Source organism: Thrips palmi, unplaced genomic scaffold (assembly GCF_012932325.1).
Source record: "Thrips palmi isolate BJ-2018 unplaced genomic scaffold, TpBJ-2018v1 HiC_scaffold_3, whole genome shotgun sequence".
Taxonomy (NCBI): Eukaryota; Metazoa; Arthropoda; class Insecta; order Thysanoptera; family Thripidae; genus Thrips; species Thrips palmi.
In genome coordinates this window covers 8,020,471-8,047,016 of record NW_023144630.1, presented here as the reverse complement: position 1 = coordinate 8,047,016, position 26,546 = coordinate 8,020,471, and the positions used below count along the sequence as shown (strand labels likewise).

Here is a 26,546-nt window from a genome sequence, read left to right as displayed (position 1 = left end):
GGTGCCCAAAAAAGAACAGGTGATTTCATTCATAAGCATTCCTTTGTGGTGTCCGAACTTGGGGTGACCTTTCATAACGGAAACCCAAAGCATCTATCATTTTAGAAAAATTTTGACACATTCATTTTAAAACATTCCTTTTAAACGTTACTGCGACTTTTATACTCCATGTTTTCCGAAAATGGTGAGCAATCTTGGCCAGCGTGCTACCGAAATATGGGGAAAATTTGTGTCCAACCATGAAATGAAGGGAATTTGTTTACATCGCACAATTTTACCCACGTTGTGCCCACAGGGATGCAAATTTGTCAAATGGAACAAAAGGAAAATTTGAGGGTAGGCATCGTTTACAAATATTTTAGTTCCCAAAGGGCGTAAATGTATGGGTTTTGCAAAATTTTTAAAAAGGCTTTAACTTTATGCTTTAACGTAAAAAGTCTCATGACATTTTTCCCCTGGGGCTTGCTGCGATGGGACGAGATCTTTGCGATGGCTGTCATACCGCCAAAAGTTTCCGTAGAAAAAGATTGACATTAAAACCGTTGTTTGCACAGGTCTGGACGTGAGTGGTGGGGCGTGAGTTATAAATCCATCCACAAACTCGCTTTTTAACCTTCGATTTATTGAAACTTCTGCTGACGGCGGGTTTTTACATCAGCTAAATGACTGAAAAAGCAAACTATACATCTCTTTTGTCTTGATGAGATACAGGCTGCATGACAATGGGGTTCATGACAATAATTAGGAAGTTATTAAATAAATTAACAATAATATGCCAGAAGTTGAGACAGGGGCGCAATTAAATTCATTCTTCAATATCTTCCTCCTCGTTGCATTTGTACATGGCGTTCAACTTGGCCGCATCGCCCGCGCTGAGACCGTTGCGCTGTCCGACTTCACCTTTGTAGTTCTGCAAATAATTTAGAAATGACATTGGCGGAATTAAATTTCAGTTTAAAACAATGAGCAAAAAATGAGCCTGCTGGCGAGCTAAGAACAAAACAATCCATGTAAACAGCGAATTCGTTTGGACTTTTTCTTGTAAGTGGTCTTGCACAATGCAGCGTAACTTTTCGTACAAGTTTTGTGAATAATTTGTCACGAAATAATGCAATTTCGTGCACAAATGTCCACGAAAAGTTTTGCATACTAATAATTGTGAGCCCATATGTTAATATCTACAAATACCTGTCCAGTGGACGGACACCAATGAAATGAGTTTAACTTACGCAGAATCAAATACGTAAGACATATAATTATAAGTCAACGTACCTTGGGTGTAATGGTCTGCTTCTTGTTTTTGCTAAACGCTGTCAGGGCGTAGTGCATGACGCTGTTGAAGTCATACTTGACACCGTAGGCGGAGGTGGCAGTGTTTTTCTTGAAGTTATTTTCATGACCTGGAAACGAAGGCAATGTTAAGAAGTGCTTCGACACCCAACTATCGCGCTCTCAAGAGAAAATGCCCCTCCCCCTTCCCTGAAAACAGCAGTAAATTCTCGAAACTCATTGAACTCTACAAACACAAGTGTGCACATAGCATGTTTCAGGTTGAAGCATGCCTGCAAGTACACTCCACCTGGAATCAACCCGGCATGTACACTCTACGATGGAGCATGCTTGCAAAGTACACGCTAGGTGGCGTGCACAGGTGGAAAGGACTTTTTTACATTTTTTATTTATTTAAGAAATTTTTAAGAAATTTTTTTAAGAAATTTACATTTGGGAAATACACGTGTTACTCTACATAAACTGTAAGACATGTGTTGTCTCTTTGAGCATGGAGTGAAGTGAGTACCTCCAAGTACACTGCATGCTCCAGCGTGGAGTGTTTAAGTGCCAGATTGACTCCAGGTTGAGTGTACATGCCGGTGCAGGCGGCATCACGGAAGCGTTCAGAGCTCCAGAGTCGCTAAGTAGGACTCGAACTTGAACTTGTGACCCCACCAATGGATTGCTCTCCCAACGAGGAATCTAGTTCCGAAGTCGTTCTTCCCGAGTCTGGCGCTCCAAACGCCTCGACCGATCATCTGGCCCTTAGTGCACCTTAAGGCATTTACAGTGTACAGATTCGAAAGGCACTCACCTTTCACGATGTTCTCCCAGTTGATGGTGACGTAGTCGTCGCGGTCGGCGCGGTTCTGCTCGTGAGTGAAGCCCATGGCGTGCATGAACTCGTGGATCGTCGTGCCCGGCTTGCCGTTGAAGCAGCCTTTCGCCAAGTTGAGTTCTTGGCGTCCACCAATGCGACCCAAGTACGACCAGCAACCTGAAAGCAAAACCCATTCGGTTCAGACAAACGCTTCAAATACAAATTTAAGGTTTGGTTTGAATCTTACACACTTGGCAAAACTAATTCGGCCTGAAGAATGACGCAAATGATCATCTACAGGCATGACAGAGTATAACCAAGTATACTAATTTTTTTTACAGCATGCTTTACGATGAAACGATAAATAACGCCAACTCATAAAGAGTCAACCAATTTAACTCTTAACGTTGCCCAAACCGGTTGTTTCTTCCACAATTCCCGAATGAAAAGGAAAGGTGGAAAATAACCTGGAAACTTAATGGTGGCTTTAAAATTTGGAATTTTAAGATTTTCGACGATAACTTTCCTCCTTATTTAAAAGGCTTCCTTTAAGTAACATTCAAACTTGGCAGGAACTTGCCCCCAAACAAAGCTTTTTGTTTGACAAAGGGTAAGTGATTTAAATGACTGACCTTATTTTGTCTAAACAATTATTAAGATAATGAACTGCGCCCATAGGGACCCTTTAATTCAACAAAATTTTCTCAGGAAAAAAAGGAACCTACGTTCCCAGGGAAAACCCATGGTTTAACAAGGCTTTTGGAAGTTCCCTTTGGGAAAACCAGAACCTTTTCAACCGTCTTATCATACGGGTTTTGAAAGCAGTGTCAGTCCAATGTTTACTGAAGGATCCCTGCTGCCACCAATTCCTCTTACCTGACTTGCTGTTGATGACAGCAATGTAGTCTTTGTCCTTGGGCCTCTTTGGAATGATGCGAATGCAGGTGTTGCGGTTGTAGCTGGCGATGGTCTGGCTGACAAAACCAAGCTCTTCTTTGGCTGGAAAAGGATGATGACAGCACTTATAAATATATTGATTAAAACCACTGTGCCTCATGCACAAGCAAACCTTTTTACGCAATGGTACATTCCTGCCTTGTTGGCTATGGAGAGTGCACAGTAGGTCAGAAGACCGGTGGAAGCGGTCAACATCCCGCACGCGATTAGAGCTCCAGAGTCCCTGAATGGTACTCGGACTGAACGTGTGACCCCAGCAATCGGTTGTTCTCCGAACAAAGAATTCATTTGCGGTGTCACGCGTTCGGTTCGAGTCCCGTTCAGCGACCCAGGAGCTCAAAACGCGCCTTGAGTTTTGGCCAATTTCACTGTTCTTCTGGTCCGTGGGGCACCACGGTTGAAAGTGTATGTATGAGACGGATCCAGAGGGGGCCTCAAGGGAGGGCAATGTGAAACTTTTTGCCCTCAGTCGAGGGGAAACAACTCAAAAAAAGAAAAAGAAATGTACACCAAAATTTGTGGACAATCTTGAATTTTGGTCAAATTTCTGTATCATTCATTAAATTTAGTCGAAACTCATAGAAATTCTCCTAAAGTCAGTGACGTTCATACAAAAATTCAATAAAATTTGGCTCTAACATGGAAATTCATCCAAAATTCATGTGGAATACAAAAATTTGTACACGGAAGTTAGTTCACTTACTGAAGTTGCCTTCGATTTTGTACGGCACGATGGCGTCCTTCCAACGGCGGTTCTCGTCCGTCAGGCCGTTGCGACTGAAGCCCTGGGGAGGGGGGCGGATGTCACCCTCGATGAACGACCCCTCTTCGCCCTTCGTGATAGAGTCGTCATCACCTGACAACAAAGTTTCGGCTTACCCTTAGTTCCAATTGGGCCTGAAATAAATGGACGACAACGTGGGATGGATGTGCGACCGCTGTGGTCTCCACTGAAAAAACCTTACAAACTATTTCAGGCCTTACAAAGCAAAGCAGTTTGTTAGAACAAAGTATTTTGAGCATACATAAGCCTACAAAGAAAATACTCCGTAATTTACGAACTATTTCTTCGTATAACAAAGTAAATTAGTTTGTACGTGTGTATGCTCAAAATACTTCGTAAGGTTTTATGGGTGTCGATTGCTGACCAGCGCGGCCAGTGCTAGCACCAGCAGCAAACAAACTAAAAAAAAAACAACTTGGCCAGAACACATTGTGCCAGAAGACCGGTGGAGGCGGCTAAAATTCTGGACGAGTTTGGGTCTCCAGAGCACCTACTATATGGGACTCGCACTGAGCGTGTGACCTCACCAATGCGTTCCTCGTTCGGAGCGCAATCCATGGGAGGAGTGAAACGTTCGGTTCGAGTCCCATTGTAGCGACTATGGAGCTGAAAACGCGTCTGGAGCTTTGGCGCTACTGGTCTTCTGGCCCAACTCACACCGTCAGAAATCCCCCTTGCCATAAAGATTCGTCGTAATTAACGAAAATTCATTTGTAAATCCACGAAGGTTTATCGTGAGTTAAAGAAACACAGTATGGAACACTGACCAGATCCTTGGAAGATGCTATTGGTGAGAAGTTCAGAGACGCCACCGTCAGGAAGGGAGAAGGCTTGCAGGGCGACCGGCAGCAACATCAACAACACCATCGGCCCCATTTCTGGAACGTGACAAGGGGTTGTTTACTTATTACGTAACGTTTTCCAGTAGCTCTGTTCTTGTTGCTCCTTGCGTCGTTGGCAGTAAGTGCGAGAGAGACAAAAGACGTCCCGTAATGTGTAAAAAAAAAAACAAAAGCGCGCCGTTCTCTCTTGCACCGCGGCGAAGCGAAGCACAGTGGGCCAAAAGACCGGTGGAGGCGGCCAAAATTCTGGACGCGTTTTAAGCTCCAGAGTCGCTGAACAGGACTCGAACTGAACGTGTGACCCCACCACTGGATCCCTGGTTCGGAGAGCAAGCCATTGGTGGGGTCACACGTTCGGTTCGAGTTCTGTTCAGCGACTCTGGAGCTTAAAACGCGTCCAGAATTTTTGCCACCTCCACCGGTCTTCAGGACCACTGTGCGAAGGTGACATGCGTACCCACCAGAGCAGGTCTTCGACTGAGGGCTCGAACACGGACTGACTGCTGCGCTGCAAGTCACGGCAGTGGCTCTGCCACACTGCTTTTATGGGATGCTAGGTGGCCCCAGCAGACCGATTCCGAGGGCCGTTTTCGTCGCTCTGTCGCTCTCGCGCCTTCAGGGAGCGCCCTGTGAGTGCGAGCGAGACAGAGTGACGAAAACGACTCTCGGAATCAGTGTGCTGGCCGAGGCATTCCGTGCGCTGAATGATGGCCGCACTACTGCCTATCGTAGGCGGTGTTTCCGGTGAAAGGAATGTTTATCAGTGGGTCTCCATATTCATTCACACCACAAGTGTGTGGTGCGCGTAGAGTGGGCCTGGCCGGCAGCCAAACCTGCGCACAGTGGGCCAGAAGAGCGGTGGAGGTGGCCAAAAATTCTTGACGCGTTTTGAGCTGTAGGGTCGATGAATGAGACTGGAACCGAACGTGTAACACCTCTAATGGATCGCTCTCGGAAGGTGACACCGCGGGTGACACGTTCGGTTCGAATCCTGTTTAGCGACTGTGGAGCTCTAAACGCGTCTTGAGTTTCGGCCACCGGCGCCGGTCTTGACAATAAGTGCCCTGGCCCGAGGGGGTAACCACTCGCGTAATACCCTGTACACAAAAACCGTGTATTACGCGTAATACACGTGATCGTAATACCAGTTTTGGGTCAAATGTGCCACATTTTGTCATTTGAGGGCCGCAGTACACGTGTAATACACCGTAATACAGCGTAATACCGAGTACTCTGTACACGATTTCTTGAAGTGTTTACCCCCTCGCCCTGGCCACGGCCTCTGCGGATAAATAATGCGACAAGAGCGTCTTTTATTCAGTACTTTGATGACGGTAATCAGCCCTGCTGCTGCCAAGGCGTACCATTAAGTAATGCTTCTGGACCAGATCGGCCCTGAGAATTTCATCGTGGAGGCAGGACAATGTCAACCTGTGGTACCATCAGGTTTACCAGATCTACCATGTTTGTAGAAAAGTCTGTTGGTAATTGATTTTTATTTTGGATTAGAATGAAAATGCAACAGTACCGACAGTTTCATAATTAGGTTCGGGTTTTGTTGCAGGACGAGCCAGTTTGGGGACCGCACGCCATCCAGCATGGCGGAGCTTCTTCGGCGGAAGCAGGCAGACCACGCCGAAATGGGCATCACTTTGCACATCCAGGAGGACCCGCTCATCATTGTGGTTCTCACCCCGGTGATGAAAAGGGCCCATGAACAAGACTTCGCCAGAGAAGTCGTCTTTGTGGACTGGAGAGCGTCGTGTGATCAGGGAGGCAGTGTGGTGACGTTCATGTTCGGTGCGTCGAAGGTCGGAGGAATTCCCCTTGCCTGCGTCTTGCACCACACTGTTAAAAAATGGTTGTATAGAAACAATCAGATGAGTGAAAATTTAGTCGATCAAAAACAAAGAATTTTATCATGAACCAAAGCGAAAGAAATGTCGTTGAATCTTGTAAGCGACAATTTGTCGTTGAAGAACAAAATTCTTGTCATCACCCTTAACGATACTATTTGTATGGAAACAAAATCTTTTGCAATTATCTGCTCAATTGAAGCAAATTATGAATAATCATCTATTGGTCTTCTTGTCATAGCAACATTACTATTATTAAAAAAAGAATTTGGCAAAATAAATTTAGCGACAAAAGTACTCCATGAAAACTTGTCCCAGACATTACAAAATCTTTTTCGACTTACAACACTTGTCGTTGACCAACAGAAAGTAGACTGCTAATGTGTTATTACAAGTTAGTCGTTGTGAAATTATCCTTTAGTTCCAGTGCGAGTTTGGTTTAACAAGCTATTCGTTCCACAACAAATCTTGTCGCTAAAAAAATTAGCGATAAATGTGTTGGTAAGTTACGACAAAATTTTTGTCAGTGCAGGAGCAGACAGAGGTCAACTACACGGCGTCCTTCAGGACGGTGCGCGAGGCCGCGGGGCCGTCAGCCTCCGGGGGAAAGGTGAGCCCGCCACATTTATGACAGATGACAGCGGCCCCGAACGCAGTGCACTGCGGTCCGTCTACCCGGTTGCGGTCTTGTTGTTGCTGTGCATGTTTCACGAGTATGTGCCTGTCAACGTATGCATTTCTTCTGTTTCAGTGGTTCGCCGCAGGACTTAGATGTATGTTTATGCCATTTCGTCCATTGTTGAATCAGATGTGAGTTACTGAGGGTTATGCCCTTGAATGTAGTCCGTAGGTCCATACACGCGTCATCAACGAGGTGTATCTGCCCTCTCTCCATTTCGACTCTTTCTTCTACTGGTACCATGACACTAAACAAGTGTTGACAATTTCAGTTTCATATTGCTGGATCCAGCAACCGAGGGAACAGTGCTCCTGAACAGGTCTGTGATAAGTCAACTTGGGTTTGGTCCCAATCAGGTAATATTAAATATTGTATTCCCAACCCAGTTTCTCCTGATCTCAAATTGAGATGTGTTGCTGACCCCGTTCATGTGTTTAAATCTCTCAACGAATGTCTCTGTCCTAATCGATTTATTGAGTTGCCGGCTTGCATTGTTTCACAGTTTGATTTGCCTTCTGCCATGGTTAATATTGAACATATTGAATGGTTGGAGAAATTCCAGCGAGATGAGTCTCTGCAAATGGTTCCGGGCCTCACATTCAAAGATGCAAGTAGTGACGATGTCAGCATATGTGTATGTGAAAGACAAATAAAGTATCTGAATCTGAGTGCTCCTCCTGGTCCCTCATGACACGTCCATCTTTGTTGGGGTGTGCCAGATGGAGGTGTGGACGTATGTTGAATTAATTTAGCCCCTAGTTATAGTCCTGACATAGTGCAGCAGTTTGGTAGTATCAGTTGAGTGCCAAGCTACCAAGCTACTTCTGTTTGTAAGGCCTAGTAGTTTGTACGGTTTTCAGAGTGCAGTGCAGCCTACACTGTGGCAAAAAGGTACGGAAAATTCTGTTAATTTTTTTGCCAGGATTCTCCGTAGCCCTCTTATCAATATTCTCCGTAGGCTCTTACAGTATTCTCCGTAGGGCCGCACAGTATTCTCTGTAAGTCCGCACAGTCTTCTCCGTAGGACCTGGAAGACTGTATAGTCCTACGGAGATTACTGTAAGGTCCTACGGAGAATACTGTGCGGTCCTACGGAAAATACTGTAGGAGCCTACGGAGAATATTAATAAGGGGGCTACGGAGAGTTACCACAAGCTGTTTACAGAATTTTCCGTAGCTTTTTGCCACAGTGCACTGCCTTGTCGTATAGTTTGTAATTAGTCTGTAAGTTGTTACCGTTTTGTAAGCCATATTGCTTCTCTCTGTATCCGCTTCACTTGTTCTGAATACTCCGTCCTATCAACATGTGACTCGTCATGCCGCTCCTTATCCAAATCCATCTTCTACAAAATCACCACAAACTCTGTGTTTAACAACCGGGCAAATACTTGGCAGAAGCAGCCATGGTCATGGCCTCACCCTCCGCGCCGGCATTGACGCCATGATTTTGGTGAATACGCTGTTCGACGGGAGGGAGGAACTGAAGTGTTTGCACACTTGGTGGTTTGCGCAGGAAGTCATCTATGAATTTCCCACTTCTACCATCTATGAAGTGCCCAGGGCTCTTCGCGGTGGACTTCAACATCTATTATGGGCCCTCCATCCCCTTTCCCAGGGACCACCCTGGCAGGTTGCCGGTGCGAGTGTTGAGTCCCGTCATCCTCGCGTCTCTGGCCGCAGACGAGGGTGACTACCAGGACCGGGACTGCAGCCATCTCGTCCCGTTGCTGGGAGACGGGACGCGGGAGGACCAGCGGCCAGAGTGGCCCGCGGCCCGCTCTGCGGAGGTGATCGCGCGGCCCCCGAAGGTGTACTGGAAGAAGCCGCCGATGGAGGAGCCCGTGCCGCTAGTGCGGAAGGTGCGCCTCCAGCCGCCTGGCAGCCCCCGGATGGCGTTCTACCGGCAGCTCGGACAGCGTCTGCGCGTCGTGCCGCGCGTCATGCGGGGCATGATGCTGCCGCGGTGCGAGTCGCTGGTCCCGTCGAGGCGGCAGCGGCACATCCACGCGAGGCTGGCCTCCTTCGCCCGATCCGCTGCTGAACACCACCTTGAACCTTTCCATTTGGCTGAGGTCCCGCAGCTGGCTGCGGAGCTGGGCCCACTGTGGAAGCCTAAGCCCTCACAAGTGCAGCAAGGTGAAAACAAGGGAAAAAACAAAAAGTGTAAGCCTTTTTCCTGTTGCCAAAACGATACAAAAATGTGTTTCTTCAATAAAAACGGCTGACTCGAGAGCCATTAAATGCTCACCGAACTGGCTCACATTGTCACTGTCCACAATGTTCTCTTCCCATGCGGCAACATCCGGCAAATTTTCATCTATGACAATTCCCTCTCCAACTGGCCTGGGCTATGTCCGTGCACAAGGGTCAGGGACAAACCATTAAAGTGGTCGGAGTCGATTTGCGCACTGAGTGCTTCACTCATGGACAGTTGTATGTAGCACTTAGCAGAGTAAGACTTATACTAAAATGAATGCTACTATTTTATGACAATTCACCAGAGTGCTAACAAGTGGTGGCATCGGGTAAAAAAGGGGAGAATAAGTGGCAGTATCGCTTATGACATGTGGAGGTACTTTAACAATCCAGGAATGAGAAACCCTGCAGGTTGGGGATACATCTGCTGTTGCGGCAGCAGCCCCTCAACAGGTCCCTCGAGTGCGTGGAGTTGGACGAGGTGCTGGGCAAGGGCAAGCGATGGAGCTTCTCCACTCAATGACCGGCGGCGGGGATTGGGACGAGGTGTGTAACGGAGGGGCCTCGTCGACCGCCTAGGTGCCAGCTTGGAGCTAGCTGTCTTTTGATTTATGTTGTAGAAATTCGGCGTGGATCGTGTCCATGAAGGAGACGAGTGAAGACGGCGGGCCAGAACGTGAGGAGCGCTTCGCCCTACCGCAGCGCTTCATCATGGAGGACGACAATCTCGCTCCGAGGGCCATCGTCCGGGCCAGGATCCCGCGGGCGGCGGCCGACAGCGACCCTGATAACATGCTAGGATGTGGTGTGCAGGAACGATATGCCGAGAAGAACTGGGACGTGGTAGTGCCACACGAAGAGCAAGAGGTGGAGGCCGAGTTGCGCTGCCCCACTGACATTCGCCCCCCCGCCAAGGGTCTTGGCGAGGATGTCCAAGTCCAGGCCATGCTGAGTCCGGCAAGATAAGTGATCCCCTCGAGCAAGGCTGCCATAGGGATACGAGAGTCATATTGATGTCCGGTGAAATGCACATCAAAAAGAGATTTTTTCACGATGTAGAGGCAGGGATGATTAAGGGTTATTGCTTGCATCGCTTTTGATGAAGATGAGAAAATACAAGGTGTGCAGTGTGCATGTTATTAATTCTAGTGCACAGGCGGGTATGGGCTGTGACAATGGTGAGTTTTTTGAAGATTACTTATGGTGATAGTGGCATTCCGAAAAGTGATGATGGAACAAGGTGTCAGTAGTTTTCCACTTTATGAGGGGATGTTAAGGAGTTGTATTCAAACAACCAATTAATGAGTCTAAATCTGCTCTTAAAGAAAGTGGATTGCGCGTCATAGCTACTGTTTAGGACCAAGGTGAACCAAACAGAAAAGAAACGAGGGAGACAGCAGGCATAACGACAAAATCCGTATCCGTCCTCCGTATTATTTGGTCTTGAACCGATTCAGCACTTGTCTTTCGCCCGTACGAAAGATGCTCCCGCTTGTGTAACGAAAATGTTACCCGGTTGCGGTCAGGTTGCTGTGCATGTTTCACGAGTATGTGCCTGTCAACGTATGCATTTCTTTCGTTTCAGTGGTTCGCCGCAGGACTTAGATGTATGTTTATGCCATTTTGTCCACTTTTGAGTCAGATATGAGTTACTGAGGGTTATGCCCTTGTATGTAGTCCATTGGTCCATACAGAGTCATTCCAGCGTAACAAGTTACGCTGCCCTATGCCATCTTGTCTGCGGTATGTTATGCGAATCTATTTTCAGATGCTGAACGACACTGCGCCATTGTGGGTCTCCCAGTAGTGTGTAAAGAAAATTTAGTTCAGTGGTGCGTCATCAACGAGGTGTATCTGCCCTCTCTCCATTTCGACTCTTTCTTCTGCTGGTGCCATGACACTAAACGAGTGTTGACATTTTCAGTTTCATATTGCAGGATCGATCAACCGAGGGAGCAGTGCTCCTGAACAGGTCTCTGTTAAGTAAACTTGGGTTTGGTCCCAATCAGGTAATATTAAATATTGTATTCCCAACCCAGTTTCTCAAATTGAGATGTGTTTAAATCTCTCAACGAATGTCTCTGTTGTAATCGATTTATTGAGTTGCCGGCTTGCATTGTTTCAGTTTGATTTGCCTTCTGCCATGGTTAATATTGAACATATTGAATGGTTGGAGAAATTCCAGCGAGATGAGTCTCCGCAAATGGTTCCGGGCCTCACATTCAAAGATGCAAGTAGTGCTCCTCCTGGTCCCTCATGACACGTCCATCTTTGTTAGGGTGTGCCAGATGGAGGTGTGGACGTATGTTGAATTAATTTAGCACCTACTTATAGTCCTGACATAGTGCAGCAGTTGGTAGTACACACTGCCTTGTCGTATAGTTTGTAATTAGTCTGTAAGTTGTTTCCGTTTTGTCAGCCATATTGCTTCTCAATGTATCCGCTTCACTTGTTCTGAATACACCGTCCTATCAACATGTGACTCGTCATTCCGCTCTCTATCCAAATCCATCTTCTACAAAATCACCACAAACTCTGTGTTTAACGACCGGGCAAATACTTGGCAGAAGCAGCCATGGTCATGGCCTCACCCTCCGTGCCGGCATTGACGCCATGATTGTGGTGAATATGCTGTTCGACAAAAGGGAGGAACTGAAGTGTTTGCACACTTGGTGGTTTGCGCAGGAAGTCATCTATGAATTTCCCACTTCTACCAAGTGCCCAGGGCTCTTCGCGGTGGACTTCAACATCTATTAGGGGCCCCTCCATCCCCTTTCCCCGGGACCACCCTGGCAGGTTGCCGGTGCGAGTGTTGAGTCCCGTCATCCTCGCGTCTCTGGCCGCAGACGAGGGTGACTACCAGGACCGGGACTGCAGCCATCTCGTCCCGTTGCTGGGAGACGGGACGCGGGAGGACCAGGGGCCCAGAGTGGCCCGCGGCCCGCTCTGCGGAGGTGATCGCGGGGCCCCCCGAAGGTGTACTGGAAGAAGCCGCCGATGGAGGAGCCCGTGCCGCTAGTGCGGAAGGTGCGCCTCCAGCCGCCTGGCAGCCCCGGATGGCGTTCTACCGGCAGCTCGGACAGCGTCTGCGCGTCGTGCCGCGCGTCATGCGGGGCGTGATGCTGCCGCGGTGCGAGTCGCTGGTCCCGTCGAGGCGGCAGCGGCACATCCACGCGAGGCTGGCCTCCTTCGCCCGATCCGCTGCAGAACACCACCTTGAACCTTTCCATTTGGCTGAGGTCCCGCAGCTGGCTGCGGAGCTGGGCCCACTGTGGAAGCCTAAGCCCTCACAAGTGCAGCAAGGTGAAAACAAGGGAAAAAACAAAACGTGAAAGTGTAAGCCTTTTTCCTGTTGCCAAAACGATACAAAAATGTGTTTCTTCAATAAAAACGGCTGACTCGAGAGCCATTAAATGCTCACCGAACTGGCTCACATTGTCACTGTCCACAATGTACTCTTCCCATGCGGCAACATCCGGCAAATTTTCATCTATGACAATTCCCTCTCCAACTGGCCTGGGCTATGTCAGTGCACAAGGGTCAGGGACAAACCATTAAAGTGGTCGGAGTCGATTTACGCACTGAGTGCTTCACTCATGGACAGTTGTATGTAGCACTTAGCAGAGTAAGACTTATACTAAAATGAATGCTACTATTTTATGACAATTCACCAGAGTGCTAACAAGTGGTGGCATCGGGTAAAAAAGGGGAGAATAAGTGGCAGTATCGCTTATGACATGTGGAGGTACTTTAACAATCCAGGAATGAGAAACCCTGCAGGTTGGGGATACATCTGCTGTTGCGGCAGCAGCCCCTCAACAGGTCCCTCGAGTGCGTGGAGTTGAACGAGGTGCTGGGCAAGGGCAAGCGATGGAGCTTCTCCACTCAATGACCGGCGGCGGGGATTGGGACGAGGTGTGTAACGGAGGGGCCTCGTCGACCGCCTAGGTGCCAGCTTGGAGCTAGCTGTCTTTTGATTTATGTTGTAGGAATTCAGCGTGGATCGTGTCCATGAAGGAGACGAGTGAAGACGGCGGGCCAGAACGTGAGGAGCGCTTCGCCCTACCGCAGCGCTTCATCATGGAGGACGACAATCTCGCTCCGAGGGCCATCGTCCGGGCCAGGATCCCGCGGGCGGCGGCCGACAGCGACCCTGATAACATGCTAGGATGTGGTGTGCAGGAACGATATGCCGAGAAGAACTGGGACGTGGTAGTGCCACACGAAGAGCAAGAGGTGGAGGCCGAGTTGCGCTGCCCCACTGACATTCGCCCCCCCCGCCAAGGGTCTTGGCGAGGATGTCCAAGTCCAGGCCATGCTGAGTCCGGCAAGATAAGTGATCCCCTCGAGCAAGGCTGCCATAGGGATACGAGAGTCATATTGATGTCCGGTGAAATGCACATCAAAAAGAGATTTTTTCACGATGTAGAGGCAGGGATGATTAAGGGTTATTGCTTGCATCGCTTCTGATGAGAAAATACAAGGTGTGCAGTGTGCATGTTATTAATTCTAGTGCACAGGCGGGTGGGCTGTGACAATGGTGAGTTTTTTTGAAGATTACTTATGGTGATAGTGGCATTCCGAAAAGTGATGATGGCACAAGATGTCAGTAGTTTTCCACTTTATGAGGGGATGTGAAGGAGTTGTATTCAAACAACCAATTAATGAGTCTAAATCTGCTCTTAAAGAAAGTGGATTGCGCGTCATAGCTACTGTTTAGGACCAAGGTGAACCAAACAGAAAAGAAACGAGGGAGACAGCAGGCATAACGACAAAATCCGTATCCGTCCTCCGTATTATTTGGTCTTGAACCGATTCAGCACTTGTCTTTCGCCCGTACGAAAGATGCTCCCGCTTGTGTAACGAAAATGTTACCCGGTTGCGGTCTGGTTGCTGTGCATGTTTCACGAGTATGTGCCTGTCAACGTATGCATTTCTTTTGTTTCAGTGGTTCGCCGCAGGACTTAGATGTATGTTTATGCCATTTTGTCCACTTTTGAGTCAGATATGAGTTACTGAGGGTTATGCCCTTGAATGTAGTCCATAGGTCCATACAGAGTCATTCCAGCGTAACAAGTTACGCTGCCCTATGCCATCTTGTCTGCGGTATGTTATGCGAATCTATTTTCAGATGCTGAACGACACTGCGCCATTGTGGGTCTCCCAGTAGTGTGTAAAGAAAATTTAGTTCAGTGGTGCGTCATCAACGAGGTGTATCTGCCCTCTCTCCATTTCGACTCTTTCTTCTGCTGGTGCCATGACACTAAACGAGTGTTGACATTTTCAGTTTCATATTGCAGGATCCATCAACCGAGGGAGCAGTGCTCCTGAACAGGTCTCTGTTAAGTAAACTTGGGTTTGGTCCCAATCAGGTAATATTAAATATTGTATTCCCAACCCAGTTTCTCCTGATTTTAAATTGAGATGTGTTGCTGACCCCGTTCATGTATTTAAATCTCTCAACGAATGTCTCTGTTGTAATCGATTTATTGAGTTGCCGGCTTGCATTGTTTCAGTTTGATTTGCCTTCTGCCATGGTTAATATTGAACATATTGAATGGTTGGAGAAATTCCAGCGAGATGAGTCTCTGCAAATGGTTCCGGGCCTCACATTCAAAGATTCAAGTAGTGCTCCTCCTGGTCCCTCATGACACGTCCATCTTTGTTTGGGTGTGCCAGATGGAGGTGTGGACGTATGTTGAATTAATTTAGCACCTACTTATAGTCCTGACATAGTGCAGCAGTTGGTAGTACACACTGCCTTGTCGTATAGTTTGTAATTAGTCTGTAAGTTGTTTCCGTTTTGTCAGCCATATTGCTTCTCAATGTATCCGCTTCACTTGTTCTGAATACACCGTCCTATCAACATGTGACTCGTCATTCCGCTCTCTATCCAAATCCATCTTCTACAAAATCACCACAAACTCTGTGTTTAACGACCGGGCAAATACTTGGCAGAAGCAGCCATGGTCATGGCCTCACCCTCCGTGCCGGCATTGACGCCATGATTGTGGTGAATATGCTGTTCGACAAAAGGGAGGAACTGAAGTGTTTGCACACTTGGTGGTTTGCGCAGGAAGTCATCTATGAATTTCCCACTTCTACCATCTATGAAGTGCCCAGGGCTCTTCGCGGTGGACTTCAACATCTATTATGGGCCCTCCATCCCCTTTCCCAGGGACCACCCTGGCAGGTTGCCGGTGCGAGTGTTGAGTCCCGTCATCCTCGCGTCTCTGGCCGCAGACGAGGGTGACTACCAGGACCGGGACTGCAGCCATCTCGTCCCGTTGCTGGGAGACGGGACGCGGGAGGACCAGCGGCCAGAGTGGCCCGCGGCCCGCTCTGCGGAGGTGATCGCGCGGCCCCCGAAGGTGTACTGGAAGAAGCCGCCGATGGAGGAGCCCGTGCCGCTAGTGCGGAAGGTGCGCCTCCAGCCGCCTGGCAGCCCCCGGATGGCGTTCTACCGGCAGCTCGGACAGCGTCTGCGCGTCGTGCCGCGCGTCATGCGGGGCGTGATGCTGCCGCGGTGCGAGTCGCTGGTCCCGTCGAGGCGGCAGCGGCACATCCACGCGAGGCTGGCCTCCTTCGCCCGATCCGCTGCAGAACACCACCTTGAACCTTTCCATTTGGCTGAGGTCCCGCAGCTGGCTGCGGAGCTGGGCCCACTGTGGAAGCCTAAGCCCTCACAAGTGCAGCAAGGTGAAAACAAGGGAAAAAACAAAACGTGAAAGTGTAAGCCTTTTTCCTGTTGCCAAAACGATACAAAAATGTGTTTCTTCAATAAAAACGGCTGACTCGAGAGCCATTAAATGCTCACCGAACTGGCTCACATTGTCACTGTCCACAATGTACTCTTCCCATGCGGCAACATCCGGCAAATTTTCATCTATGACAATTCCCTCTCCAACTGGCCTGGGCTATGTCCGTGCACAAGGGTCAGGGACAAACCATTAAAGTGGTCGGAGTCGATTTACGCACTGAGTGCTTCACTCATGGACAGTTGTATGTAGCACTTAGCAGAGTAAGACGTATACTAAACTGAATGCTACTATTTTATGACAATTCACCAGAGTGCTAACAAGTGGTGGCATCGGGTAAAAAAGGGGAGAATAAGTGGCAGTATCGCTTATGACATGTGGAGGTACTTTAACAATCCAGGAATGAGAAACCCTGCAGGTTGGGGATACATCTGCTGTTGCGGCAGCAGCCCCTCAACAGGTCCCTCGAGTGCGTGGAGTTGAACGAGGTGCTGGGCAAGGGCAAGCGATGGAGCTTCTCCACTCAATGACCGGCGGCGGGGATTGGGACGAGGTGTGTAACGGAGGGGCCTCGTCGACCGCCTAGGTGCCAGCTTGGAGCTAGCTGTCTTTTGATTTATGTTGTAGGAATTCGGCGTGGATCGTGTCCATGAAGGAGACGAGTGAAGACGGCGGGCCAGAACGTGAGGAGCGCTTCGCCCTACCGCAGCGCTTCATCATGGAGGACGACAATCTCGCTCCGAGGGCCATCGTCCGGGCCAGGATCCCGCGGGCGGCGGCCGACAGCGACCCTGATAACATGCTTGGATGTGGTGTGCAGGAACGATATGCCGAGAAGAACTGGGACGTGGTAGTGCCACACGAAGAGCAAGAGGTGGAGGCTGAGTTGCGCTGCCCCACTGACATTCGCCCCCCCCCCCCCCGCCAAGGGTCTTGGCGAGGATGTCCAAGTCCAGGCCATGCTGAGTCCGGCAAGATAAGTAAGTGATCCCCTCGAGCAAGGCTGCCATAGGGATACGAGAGTCATATTGATGTCCGGTGAAATGCACATCAAAAAGAGATTTTTTCACGATGTAGAGGCAGGGATGATTAAGGGTTATTGCTTGCATCGCTTTTGATGAGAAAATACAAGGTGTGCAGTGTGCATGTTATTGCTGAGCCAACCATAAATTTGAACTTTGTTTTTGTTCTTTAACCTCACTTCAACTGCGAAGCCCTTGGGGATCGGACCTTGAGACATGGACTCTGCAATTTTGACTAGAATCTCATCCAATGCTGCCAACATTACCCTTGCCTTTATCTGAGTTATTTTCGCATTGCTTTTTCTACGTAATTTTAATTCCAAATGGATCTTTTTCTTTTTTCTTAATTTGAATGTGTTGCATTGTCATTTTCTTTTGCTTTTAAAGTTGTATAATAAAAATGACAATAGTAAATATTGGACTTAGAGTATGGCTGTGTTGGTAGCTCGTGTACGTTTTCGTAATGTGTAAAGAAGCGGTATTTTTGAATGTGAATATGAATGCCTCGTTTAGACGGTATCTGTTGCGTTAGAGGGTATCTGTCAATCTCCGTTAGGTTAGGTTAGGATAGGTTGAGTCCATTTAGTTTCGGAACGCACCAACTCACCGAAACAACCTGTGCCGTTTCCGAAATCACGACACTGTCTAAACCGGTGACGTCACTCAGTTCCTAAATTCTTTCTACCGCCTGGTCTGAGGCCTTCGCCGGGTATTTGCCGTGTTTTTTTAATTTTTACTTTTCTTTGAAACTTGTTACTTGAAGTCTTAAGGGGGCTCATACATGTTAAAAGCCCTTTTTTTTAAAAAAAATTTTGATGTAGACGGATTAAGATTTTACAATTTCTGAGTTAAAATCCTTTTAGATAATTGAGTAAGCTTCATTTTGGCTTAAGGGAAAGTGACTTTGGACATTTTTTGGAGATTTAGTCGAAACGTTTAAAATTTTGCTTCTCGTAAGATTTTGTTCGCATACTTGCTCAGATCTGTGGGGAAAAAATCAGGGAGACTCATCCCCAGTAGTGTCATAGAATTGACTAGAATGGGCTTTATATCTGCAATAGTTTTCAAGAAAAAAAATAAAAACAATTTTTTTAACAATTTTTTAAACAAATTTTTCAACAAAAAATTGTTTTTATTTTTTTTCTTGAAAACTATTGCAGATATAAAGCCCATTCTAGTCAATTCTATGACACTACTGGGGATGAGTCTCCCTGATTTTTTCCCCACAGATCTGAGCAAGTATGCGAACAAAATCTTACGAGAAGCAAAATTTTAAACGTTTCGACTAAATCTCCAAAAAATGTCCAAAGTCACTTTCCCTTAAGCCAAAATGAAGCTTACTCAATTATCTAAAAGGATTTTAACACAGAAATTGTAAAATCTTAATCCGTCTACATCAAAAAAATTTTTTTAACAAAGTGCTCTTAACAAGTATGAGCCCCCTTAAGAACATGCCCGAAAGGGCCTTGCTCAGCACAAGTCTTCGACTTTCACTAGTTAATTCTAGTGCACAGGCGGGTATGGGCTGTGACAATGGTGAGTTTTTTGAAGATTACTTATGGTGATAGTGGCATTCCGAAAAGTGATGATGGCACAAGATGTCAGTAGTTTTCCACTTTATGAGGGGATGTTAAGGGGGCTCATACATGTTAAAAGCACTTTTTTAAAAAAAAATTTTGATGTAGACGGATTAAGATTTTACAATTTCTGTGTTAAAATCCTTTAAGATAATTGAGTAAGCTTCATTTTGGCTTAAGGGAAAGTGACTTTGGACATTTTTTGGAGATTTAGTCGAAACGTTTAAAATTTTGCTTCTCGTAAGATTTTGTTCGCATACTTGCTCAGATCTGTGGGGAAAAAATCAGGGAGACTCATCCCCAGTAGTGTCATAGAATTGACTAGAATGGGCTTTATATCTGCAATAGTTTTCAAGAAAAAAAATAAAAACAATTTTTTTAACAATTTTTTAAACAAATTTTTCAACAAAAAATTGTTTTTATTTTTTTTCTTGAAAACTATTGCAGATATAAAGCCCATTCTAGTCAATTCTATGACACTACTGGGGATGAGTCTCCCTGATTTTTTCCCCACAGATCTGAGCAAGTATGCGAACAAAATCTTACGAGAAGCAAAATTTTAAACGTTTCGACTAAATCTCCAAAAAATGTCCAAAGTCACTTTCCCTTAAGCCAAAATGAAGCTTACTCAATTATCTAAAAGGATTTTAACACAGAAATTGTAAAATCTTAATCCGTCTACATAAAAATTTTTTTTTAAAAAAAGTGCTTTTAACATGTATGAGCCCCCTTAAGGAGTTGTATTCAAACAACCAATTAATGAGTCTAAATCTGCTCTTAAAGAAAGTGGATTGCGCGTCATAGCTACTGTTTAGGACCAAGGTGAACCAAACAGAAAAGAAACGAGGGAGACAGCAGGCATAACGACAAAATCCGTATCCGTCCTCCGTATTATTTGGTCTTGAACCGATTCAGCACTTGTCTTTCGCCCGTACGAAAGATGCTCCCGCTTGTGTAACGAAAATGTTACCCGGTTGCGGTCTGGTTGCTGTGCATGTTTCACGAGTATGTGCCTGTCAACGTATGCATTTCTTTTGTTTCAGTGGTTCGCCGCAGGACTTAGATGTATGTTTATGCCATTTTGTCCACTTTTGAGTCAGATATGGGCGGTGGGGATTAGGACGAGGTGTGGGGAATCAAACCAAATGGAAAGCTGCCTTCGATGATGTACAGTATTGTACAGATGTCGACACACAGAGTCTGTTCAGTACCAAGTTGAAGGTAATTCTCTAGAGAGATGGTCTTGTTTTTCTTTATAATATCGTAAGATGACTAAAAAATTGATTTTTTATCTGTTTTTCAGGAGTGGAACTTGCGGAAATTGCCAGACTATTATAACACCAAAATGAAAGAAATGTCCCTCGATGTAAGAGGCTCTTCAAGTCCCACTTTATTTGTGGCAGAATGTGGTTCACCCTTCTTCTTACATGTCGAAGAAATGAATTTGTACTCCATTATTTATGTTCATGTGGGTGAACCCAAAGTGTGGTAAGTATAATGTGATGCTCTTCTCGAGCTCAAAGTTTCAACCAGCCTTCACATGTAATTCATGCAACTGAACTTTTTTTAGGTACACTATCAAGTCATCGTCCTTTGAAAATGTGTGCAAAATATATTCAGATCTGGCACCTTCCTATGATTGCGAAAAGCTCTGGTGCCACAAAGTGGCTTTCCCGTGCGTGAAGAACCCATTTCTTAAGGGTATTCCAATCCAAAAGGTAATGAATCTCTCATGATCATTGAAGAACTGGGACGTGGTAGTGCCACACGAAGAGCAAGAGGTGGAGGCCGAGTTGCGCTGCCCCACTAAAACTACTGTTTAGGACCAACGTGAATCAAACAGAAAAGAAACGAGGGAGACAGCAGGCATAACAACAAAATCCGTATCCGTCCTCCTCATAAGGAAGACCCCGCCGAGCCCCGACGAGGCCAAACACCAAACACGGCATCACCTGGTTCCCTGAATCCATTCGTGATGGCCTCATCTTCAAAATGCCCTGTGGCACCTCAGGGTACAGCGGGATTGTGGAAGAGTATCCTCTTCTACCTTCGGTGCGCTGTCTGCAGGCTCACACCCAATTTGTTGTATTTAAGAGCGGTATTTTAGAAGATATGCTGAACCTCGTCAAAGGTGTGCTGCATTCTATAAATGAATTTGAACGGGACTGCTCACTTGTTCTAGATGAATTGAAATTGAAAGAGGGAGAGAGGCGTGATCCAAGTACTGGTCTAATGGTCGGTAAGAGCACATTACCATGCCACACTGGTATAGCCAGCAAAGGTAGAAGATGGAAACTCATCGTTGCATATCACCTCACAAGATCAAAGAGTGAAGAAGCCGAACTGACGACTAATGCTACTGGAGAAATCATGGGTTTCTATCCTCCTTATGAAACTGACTGAAAAAATGATGAAAAACAAACAAAACAAACAAAACAAACAATAAAATAATCACGAAAAACAATAAATAATGAATGTGATCTCCACTGGTGGCCAGTGTTAGGCTACCCTACTCAGTACAATTACTTGGTCTTGAACCGATTCACCACTTGTCTTTCGCCGATACGAAAGATGCTCCCGCTGGCGTAACGAAAATGTTGTTAGAAGAGCGCCGTGAGAGAAATGTGATGCAACAAACTCTCCACTCTTCCTACGACATTTTCGCCACAGCATCTTTGAGTTGGTAAGATCTGACCAACGAAGCGGCTCGTGCAACCAGGTACTAATCCCGTGCACTCCTCGGAAAGCCAACTGGGTCACGAGTGCGCTCCGCGTCCAGGAAGAAACAGCGAACTTTTCAACCCACACTCCGCCAGTACGCACACTAATTTCTTCTGGCCTTTTTAAATGCAGGATCACGCATGCACAGATACGTCCATAAGGTATGTACAATGTTATGTATCGCTGTGTACATTTTATGCAGGAAGATGCATAAAACGTACACAGTGATGCACAATAATGCACATACCTTATAGACGTATCTGTGCATGCGTAACTATGCTTAAAAAACGCCATTAGAATCTTGTGTGCATGCACCTTTCTTGTAATGAGTTTTGGACCCGAAGACTGGGAACATAAACGGAAGTCAGAAAAGAGAGCTTCAATGTGAAATACACTCTCATCCTTCAATCGACATAATATCTTAAGGGGGCTCATACATGTTAAAAGCACTTTTCTAAAAAAAAATTTTGATGTAGACGGACTAAGATTTTACAATTTCTGTGTTAAAATCCTTTTAGATAATTGAGTAAGCTTCATTTTGGCTTAAGGGAAAGTGACTTAAGACATTTTTTAGAGATTTAGTCGAAACGTTTAAAATTTTGCCTCTCGTAAGATGTTGTTCGCATACTTGCTCAGATCTGTGGGGAAAAAATCAGGGAGACTCATCCCCAGTAGTGTCATAGAATTGACTACAATGGGCTTTATATCTGCAATAGTTTTCAAGAAAAAAAATAAAAACAATTTTTTGTTCAAAAATTTGTTTAAAAAATTGTTTAAAAAATTGTTTTTATTTTTTTTCTCGAAAACTATTGCAGATATAAAGCCCATTGTAGTCAATTCTATGACACTACTGGGGATGAGTCTCCCTGATTTTTTCCCCACAGATCTGAGCAAGTATGCGAACAAAATCTTACGAGAAGCAAAATTTTAAACGTTTCGACTAAATCTCTAAAAAATGTCCAAAGTCACATTCCCTTGAGCCAAAATGAAGCTTACTCAATTATCTAAAAGGATTTTAACACAGAAATTGTAAAATCTTCATCCGTCTACATCAAAATTTTTTTTTAGAAAAGTGCTTTTAACATGTATGAGCCCCCTTAACGTTGGTGCACATACACAGAAATTCGTCCAGAAGCTCAACAGTGTGCACTGCTGAACTGATTCTCAGCCCTGGCTCTAAGCCCCAGGCCTCTCAGTGCACTAGCGGAACCGGTAGAAGCGAATTCAAAGGAAGAGACCCTGCCTCTCACAACGGTGCCTTCAAACTCCTTGGTGTCAGCATGTATGCGTCATGCGTACAGTTTTGTGGAAACAAAACTACGGCGTTATCTCGTTGCTTTGCCTCTCTCGCACTCACGGGTCAGCTAGAGAGCGAGAGAGACAGAGCGACAGACAGTTCCGTGCCAACATAATTGCGGAAGGACTGAGCTCGCAAATGTGAACGATCTCACCCGTAACACAAAGGTTTTCAAGTTCGTAACATCCAAACGAAATCATCCGTGAAAAACGCACGAAGAAATCTTTGTATTGCGGGTGAAACCACCCCAAGTCCATCTGTAATTATGTTCGCACAAAACTGTCTGTCGGTCTGTCTCTCACACTGCAACGGACCCGTGAGTGCGAGCGAGATAGAGCGACGAAACGACGCCTCGGTTCACAGAAATGCTCTCGGTGCGCCAATAAAAAAAGGCACACAAATTTGAGAGCAAAACTCTAAAGTAGGCAGCCAAACAGAATTGGCGAATGGTCAGGACGAAAAACGGGGCGAAAATAAGACGGCTGCTCACTGGACAAGATGCGACATTTCAAAACAAATGGCATACCTTTATTTCCTTCTGAGGAGCAATATAGATGACGCGAGTTTTTAAATGTCAAACCTTGTCCAGGAAACAGCGGCCCCATTCCCACTCCGTGTCCCAAAATTAAACTAACCAACGACGACTAACGGACCTGAGGGGGCAACCACTCTAGAAATCTTGTGTCCCCTTAGCGCCAGAAATCTCTGGGAAACCAGAAATCTTGACCCAAGAAAGGTCAAAAACAAGGTAATCTTGGGCGGAATATCGGTTAAAATCTTGCGAAATCCGACGAAATCTTTAGCCTTAAGAAATCTTGTGTCCCCCAAACACCCAATGTGGTTGCCCCCCCTCGAACGGACCCGTGAGTGCGACCAAGTGAGAGCGACGAAACGACACCTCGTTTCACAGAGGTGCTGCATAGCGAGCCAATAAAATTAGGCACACATATTTGAGGGCGAAACTCAAACCTAAGAAGCCAAACAGAATTGGCAAGCTCGTTCGGGTAGTTTCAGAACACGGGGCGAAAATACGACAGCTGCTTACTGGACAAAATTTGACATTTCAAAAGTCAAGACATGACCTCTCAAATGTCAAATCTTGTCCAGGAAACAACAGCCCCATTCCTGCTCCGTAACCGAAAATCACAATAACTACTGCAACCGTAAAGCAGCAGAGAGGGCTGTGAGGTTTGTACGTTACCGATAGTTTTGTGCAGCCATGAAAAAATTAAGTTCGTAAAACAGACAGTTTCACCGCAAGAAAACTGTTACGGTGTCCGTGACTTACGGAAAATTCCGTGGCAAGTAACGGACACCAAAAACACCGTTAGACGGACAATCTCATCTGTATTTGAAACCAAATTCCGTTCGTATTCAGCACTCTAAACTCCTTACGGATACCGTGTAAGCAGGTTGCGGACAGCCTTGTGCAGCGACATTACGGATCGCATTCCGTTAGCAAGACGGTCAGAAACATCCGTATTACAAACGAAATTAGAGCCACAATATGGCTGCACAAAACTATCCGTAACCTACGAACACGGCATCGGTAAGGACTTGAGCGAGTGGCTCCACAAAGCTACGTATTGTAAAGTACAAACCCTGCATGCGAATGCGGACACACAACCACTGCCGCTGTCTCTCGAAACCATCGGCGTCCCGTTTGGGTGCGTGAGAAAATGACGAAAACGGCTCCCGGAATCAGTCACTCGGACTAGCGGCCCACAGTGGGCCAGATGCACGGCGCAGGCGTCCCCCGACGCGTTTTGAGCTGCAGAGTCGCTAAACAGGACTCGAACCGATCGAGTGACCGCCACCAATGGATTGGTCTCCGAACGAGGAATCAATCCATTGGTGGGGTCACACGTTTGGTTCGAGTCCTGTTGAGCGTCTCTGCAGCTCAAAACGCGTCGGGGGACGCCTGCGCCGTGCATCGTGCGTCAGGCGTAGAGACCCTCGGGAGGGTCTCCAGTCTGGCGTAGCGTGCGGCGGCGGAGAAGACGGGCCCCCAGCGACACTCTCAGATCATCAGTTGGACTCATACTGGCTGGCTGCTGGCTGACTGCTGACTGACTGGCTGGCTTGCCGCTTGCCAGACTCCGCCGAGTAGAGAGCGCCACAGTCGCGCGCCTTCGGCTCGGCTGCCCGAAGTGCACCCGAACGCCATGCCCGAGCCGCGCTAGGGACACAGAGAGGGTCCCTGGGTCCCTAAGCCGCGCCCGAGCGCCCCCCGCCCCAAAGCGCACCGAACAAGCGAGGTAGGGCGCGGGGAGGGGCGGGGGAGCGCCCGATGCTAAGGAGGGTCCCTACCTACCTCCCATGGCCGTACACGTCGGGAGGAATTTTCCGCAAAGGGGGGGGGGTCGCGCGCCTGTTTGCCTGGATTCGGGCCGGGCAGCGAGGGACCTGTCTTCGGGGAAATCCGGTTCCAGGAAGGACATTTTTACGCGCAACGGAAAGCGCCCGGTTTGAAACCTTGGACATGGGGGCGCAGCAAAGTACTCATCCCACACTGGTAGCCAACGAGACAGGTCCGTTTGAATATGATGTCACATTCGTTTAAACGTGACTCGGCCGTTTAAAAAAAGGCTGTCACATTCGTTAAAATGACATTCAAACGAATGTGACATCGCATTCAAACGAACGTAACAAAATTCACATTCGAATGAATATGACGTCACATTCGTTGGTTTCCAGTGCACATCAACTTCAGCGGAGCACTCGGATGACCCCCGCCCCCTCCCTTTCCCTCCAAGGCAATGCTCCATAGTGTTGCGTACCATGTTATACCAAATTTTTGATGTACACTGAACACCTAAATGTATACCTAGTGCACACTTCAGTTCTTTCTGTGTGTACTGAGTACACCGAGTGAGAACCCACATGAGTTCTCAGTGTAGATGTGGGTGGAATGAGCACCGCCAACGCTGTTATTTTTAAAATTTAGGCTAAGCTGACGTGGTGCAGAATACTGTTGATATTTATTGAAATCACCAAATAAATGAACTTGAAGCTAGATAGGCATCGGTTGGTCTGGACGACGCCACGATTTGTTTGCCATTTCGCAATGTTTTCGCGGCCAGAGTCGAAGGGCTGGAGTGTGGTGCGCCGGGACACTGCGGGAGACTTAGCGTCGGTAGGTCTTAGAGGAGGGTAGCATTAGAGAAGCGGAGCGATAGACCTCTGAGTAAATGTTAGTGTTAATAAGTGCAACAAATATACGAAGTTAGATTTTCGCCTTCATCAGAAGTCGTGATTCGCGTCGTGATTTTCTCTAACTCGCCCACTACACTGCAAAACCAGAGACTTTTGCGGGTGCCCCGACAGTTTCGGCCACACACAAACAAAAGCTGCAACCTGCCAACATAGGGACAAGGTCAGATATTTGCACGTTAAAGTAAAACTCACAAGTTGACAAGTAGTCGAGGGGTTGTATTTTTGGTGTAAAGTTGCTCACTATGACATGAACTTAATCCCAAAGTGAGGACCCCCAACTCTCATCAGTTTTTTAGTAATTGAGGTTTACGTAACAAATCCAATCGTTTTCCTCAAAGTCTCCTCACGACTACCAAGAAACTTTTCAGCCTCCAGCTCCTGGCAAATTGATCCTAAATAACATATAAAAATGATAGCATAGGATTTTTACTCTCTCTCTGCAAGTTTTTTAAACTGCAGTAAAGCGTCAGTAAATCATTGCTTAAAATTAAGATTTTGGTCGAATGTAAAATTGAAACATGTTTAATCAATTATGGTAAAAACACAAAT

General features: G+C 46.7%; 1 protein-coding gene across 9 annotated transcripts; it reads right to left on the bottom strand.

Annotated features, from left to right (window-relative positions):
- Positions 1–645: 645 nt before the first annotated feature.
- On the bottom strand, positions 646–24,405 carry LOC117648324 (zinc metalloproteinase nas-13-like). 9 transcript variants are annotated; one of them, XM_034390792.1, is made up of 8 exons: positions 14,282–15,713; positions 6,369–6,523; positions 4,601–4,711; positions 3,753–3,905; positions 2,969–3,091; positions 2,087–2,269; positions 1,273–1,400; positions 646–910 (listed from the first exon to the last, which is right to left on the bottom strand). In XM_034390792.1, the coding sequence occupies exons 1-8, from the start codon at positions 14,305–14,307 to the stop codon at positions 806–808; spliced, it is 984 nt and encodes a 327-aa protein (XP_034246683.1). In that variant the 5' UTR covers positions 14,308–15,713; the 3' UTR covers positions 646–805. The 9 variants fall into 9 exon arrangements, with proteins under 9 accessions (XP_034246683.1, XP_034246682.1, XP_034246684.1 ...); XM_034390791.1 differs by lacking the exon at positions 14,282–15,713 and adding an exon at positions 8,753–8,962; XM_034390793.1 differs by lacking the exons at positions 6,369–6,523; positions 14,282–15,713 and adding an exon at positions 24,383–24,405.
- Between the last annotated feature and the right edge of the window lie 2,141 nt (positions 24,406–26,546).

Coding starts and splice junctions, on each gene's coding strand:
- LOC117648324 (XM_034390791.1), bottom strand. CDS start 8,925: ATGGCTGCAGTCCCGGTCCTGGTAGTCACCCTCGTCTGCGGCCAGAGA. Junction 6,524..8,752: donor CCCTGGGCACTTCATAGATG/GTAGAAGTGGGA, acceptor ATTTTTTAACAG/TGTGGTGCAAGACGCAGGCA. Junction 3,092..3,752: donor CAAAATCGAAGGCAACTTCA/GTAAGTGAACTA, acceptor ATCCTTTTCCAG/CCAAAGAAGAGCTTGGTTTT.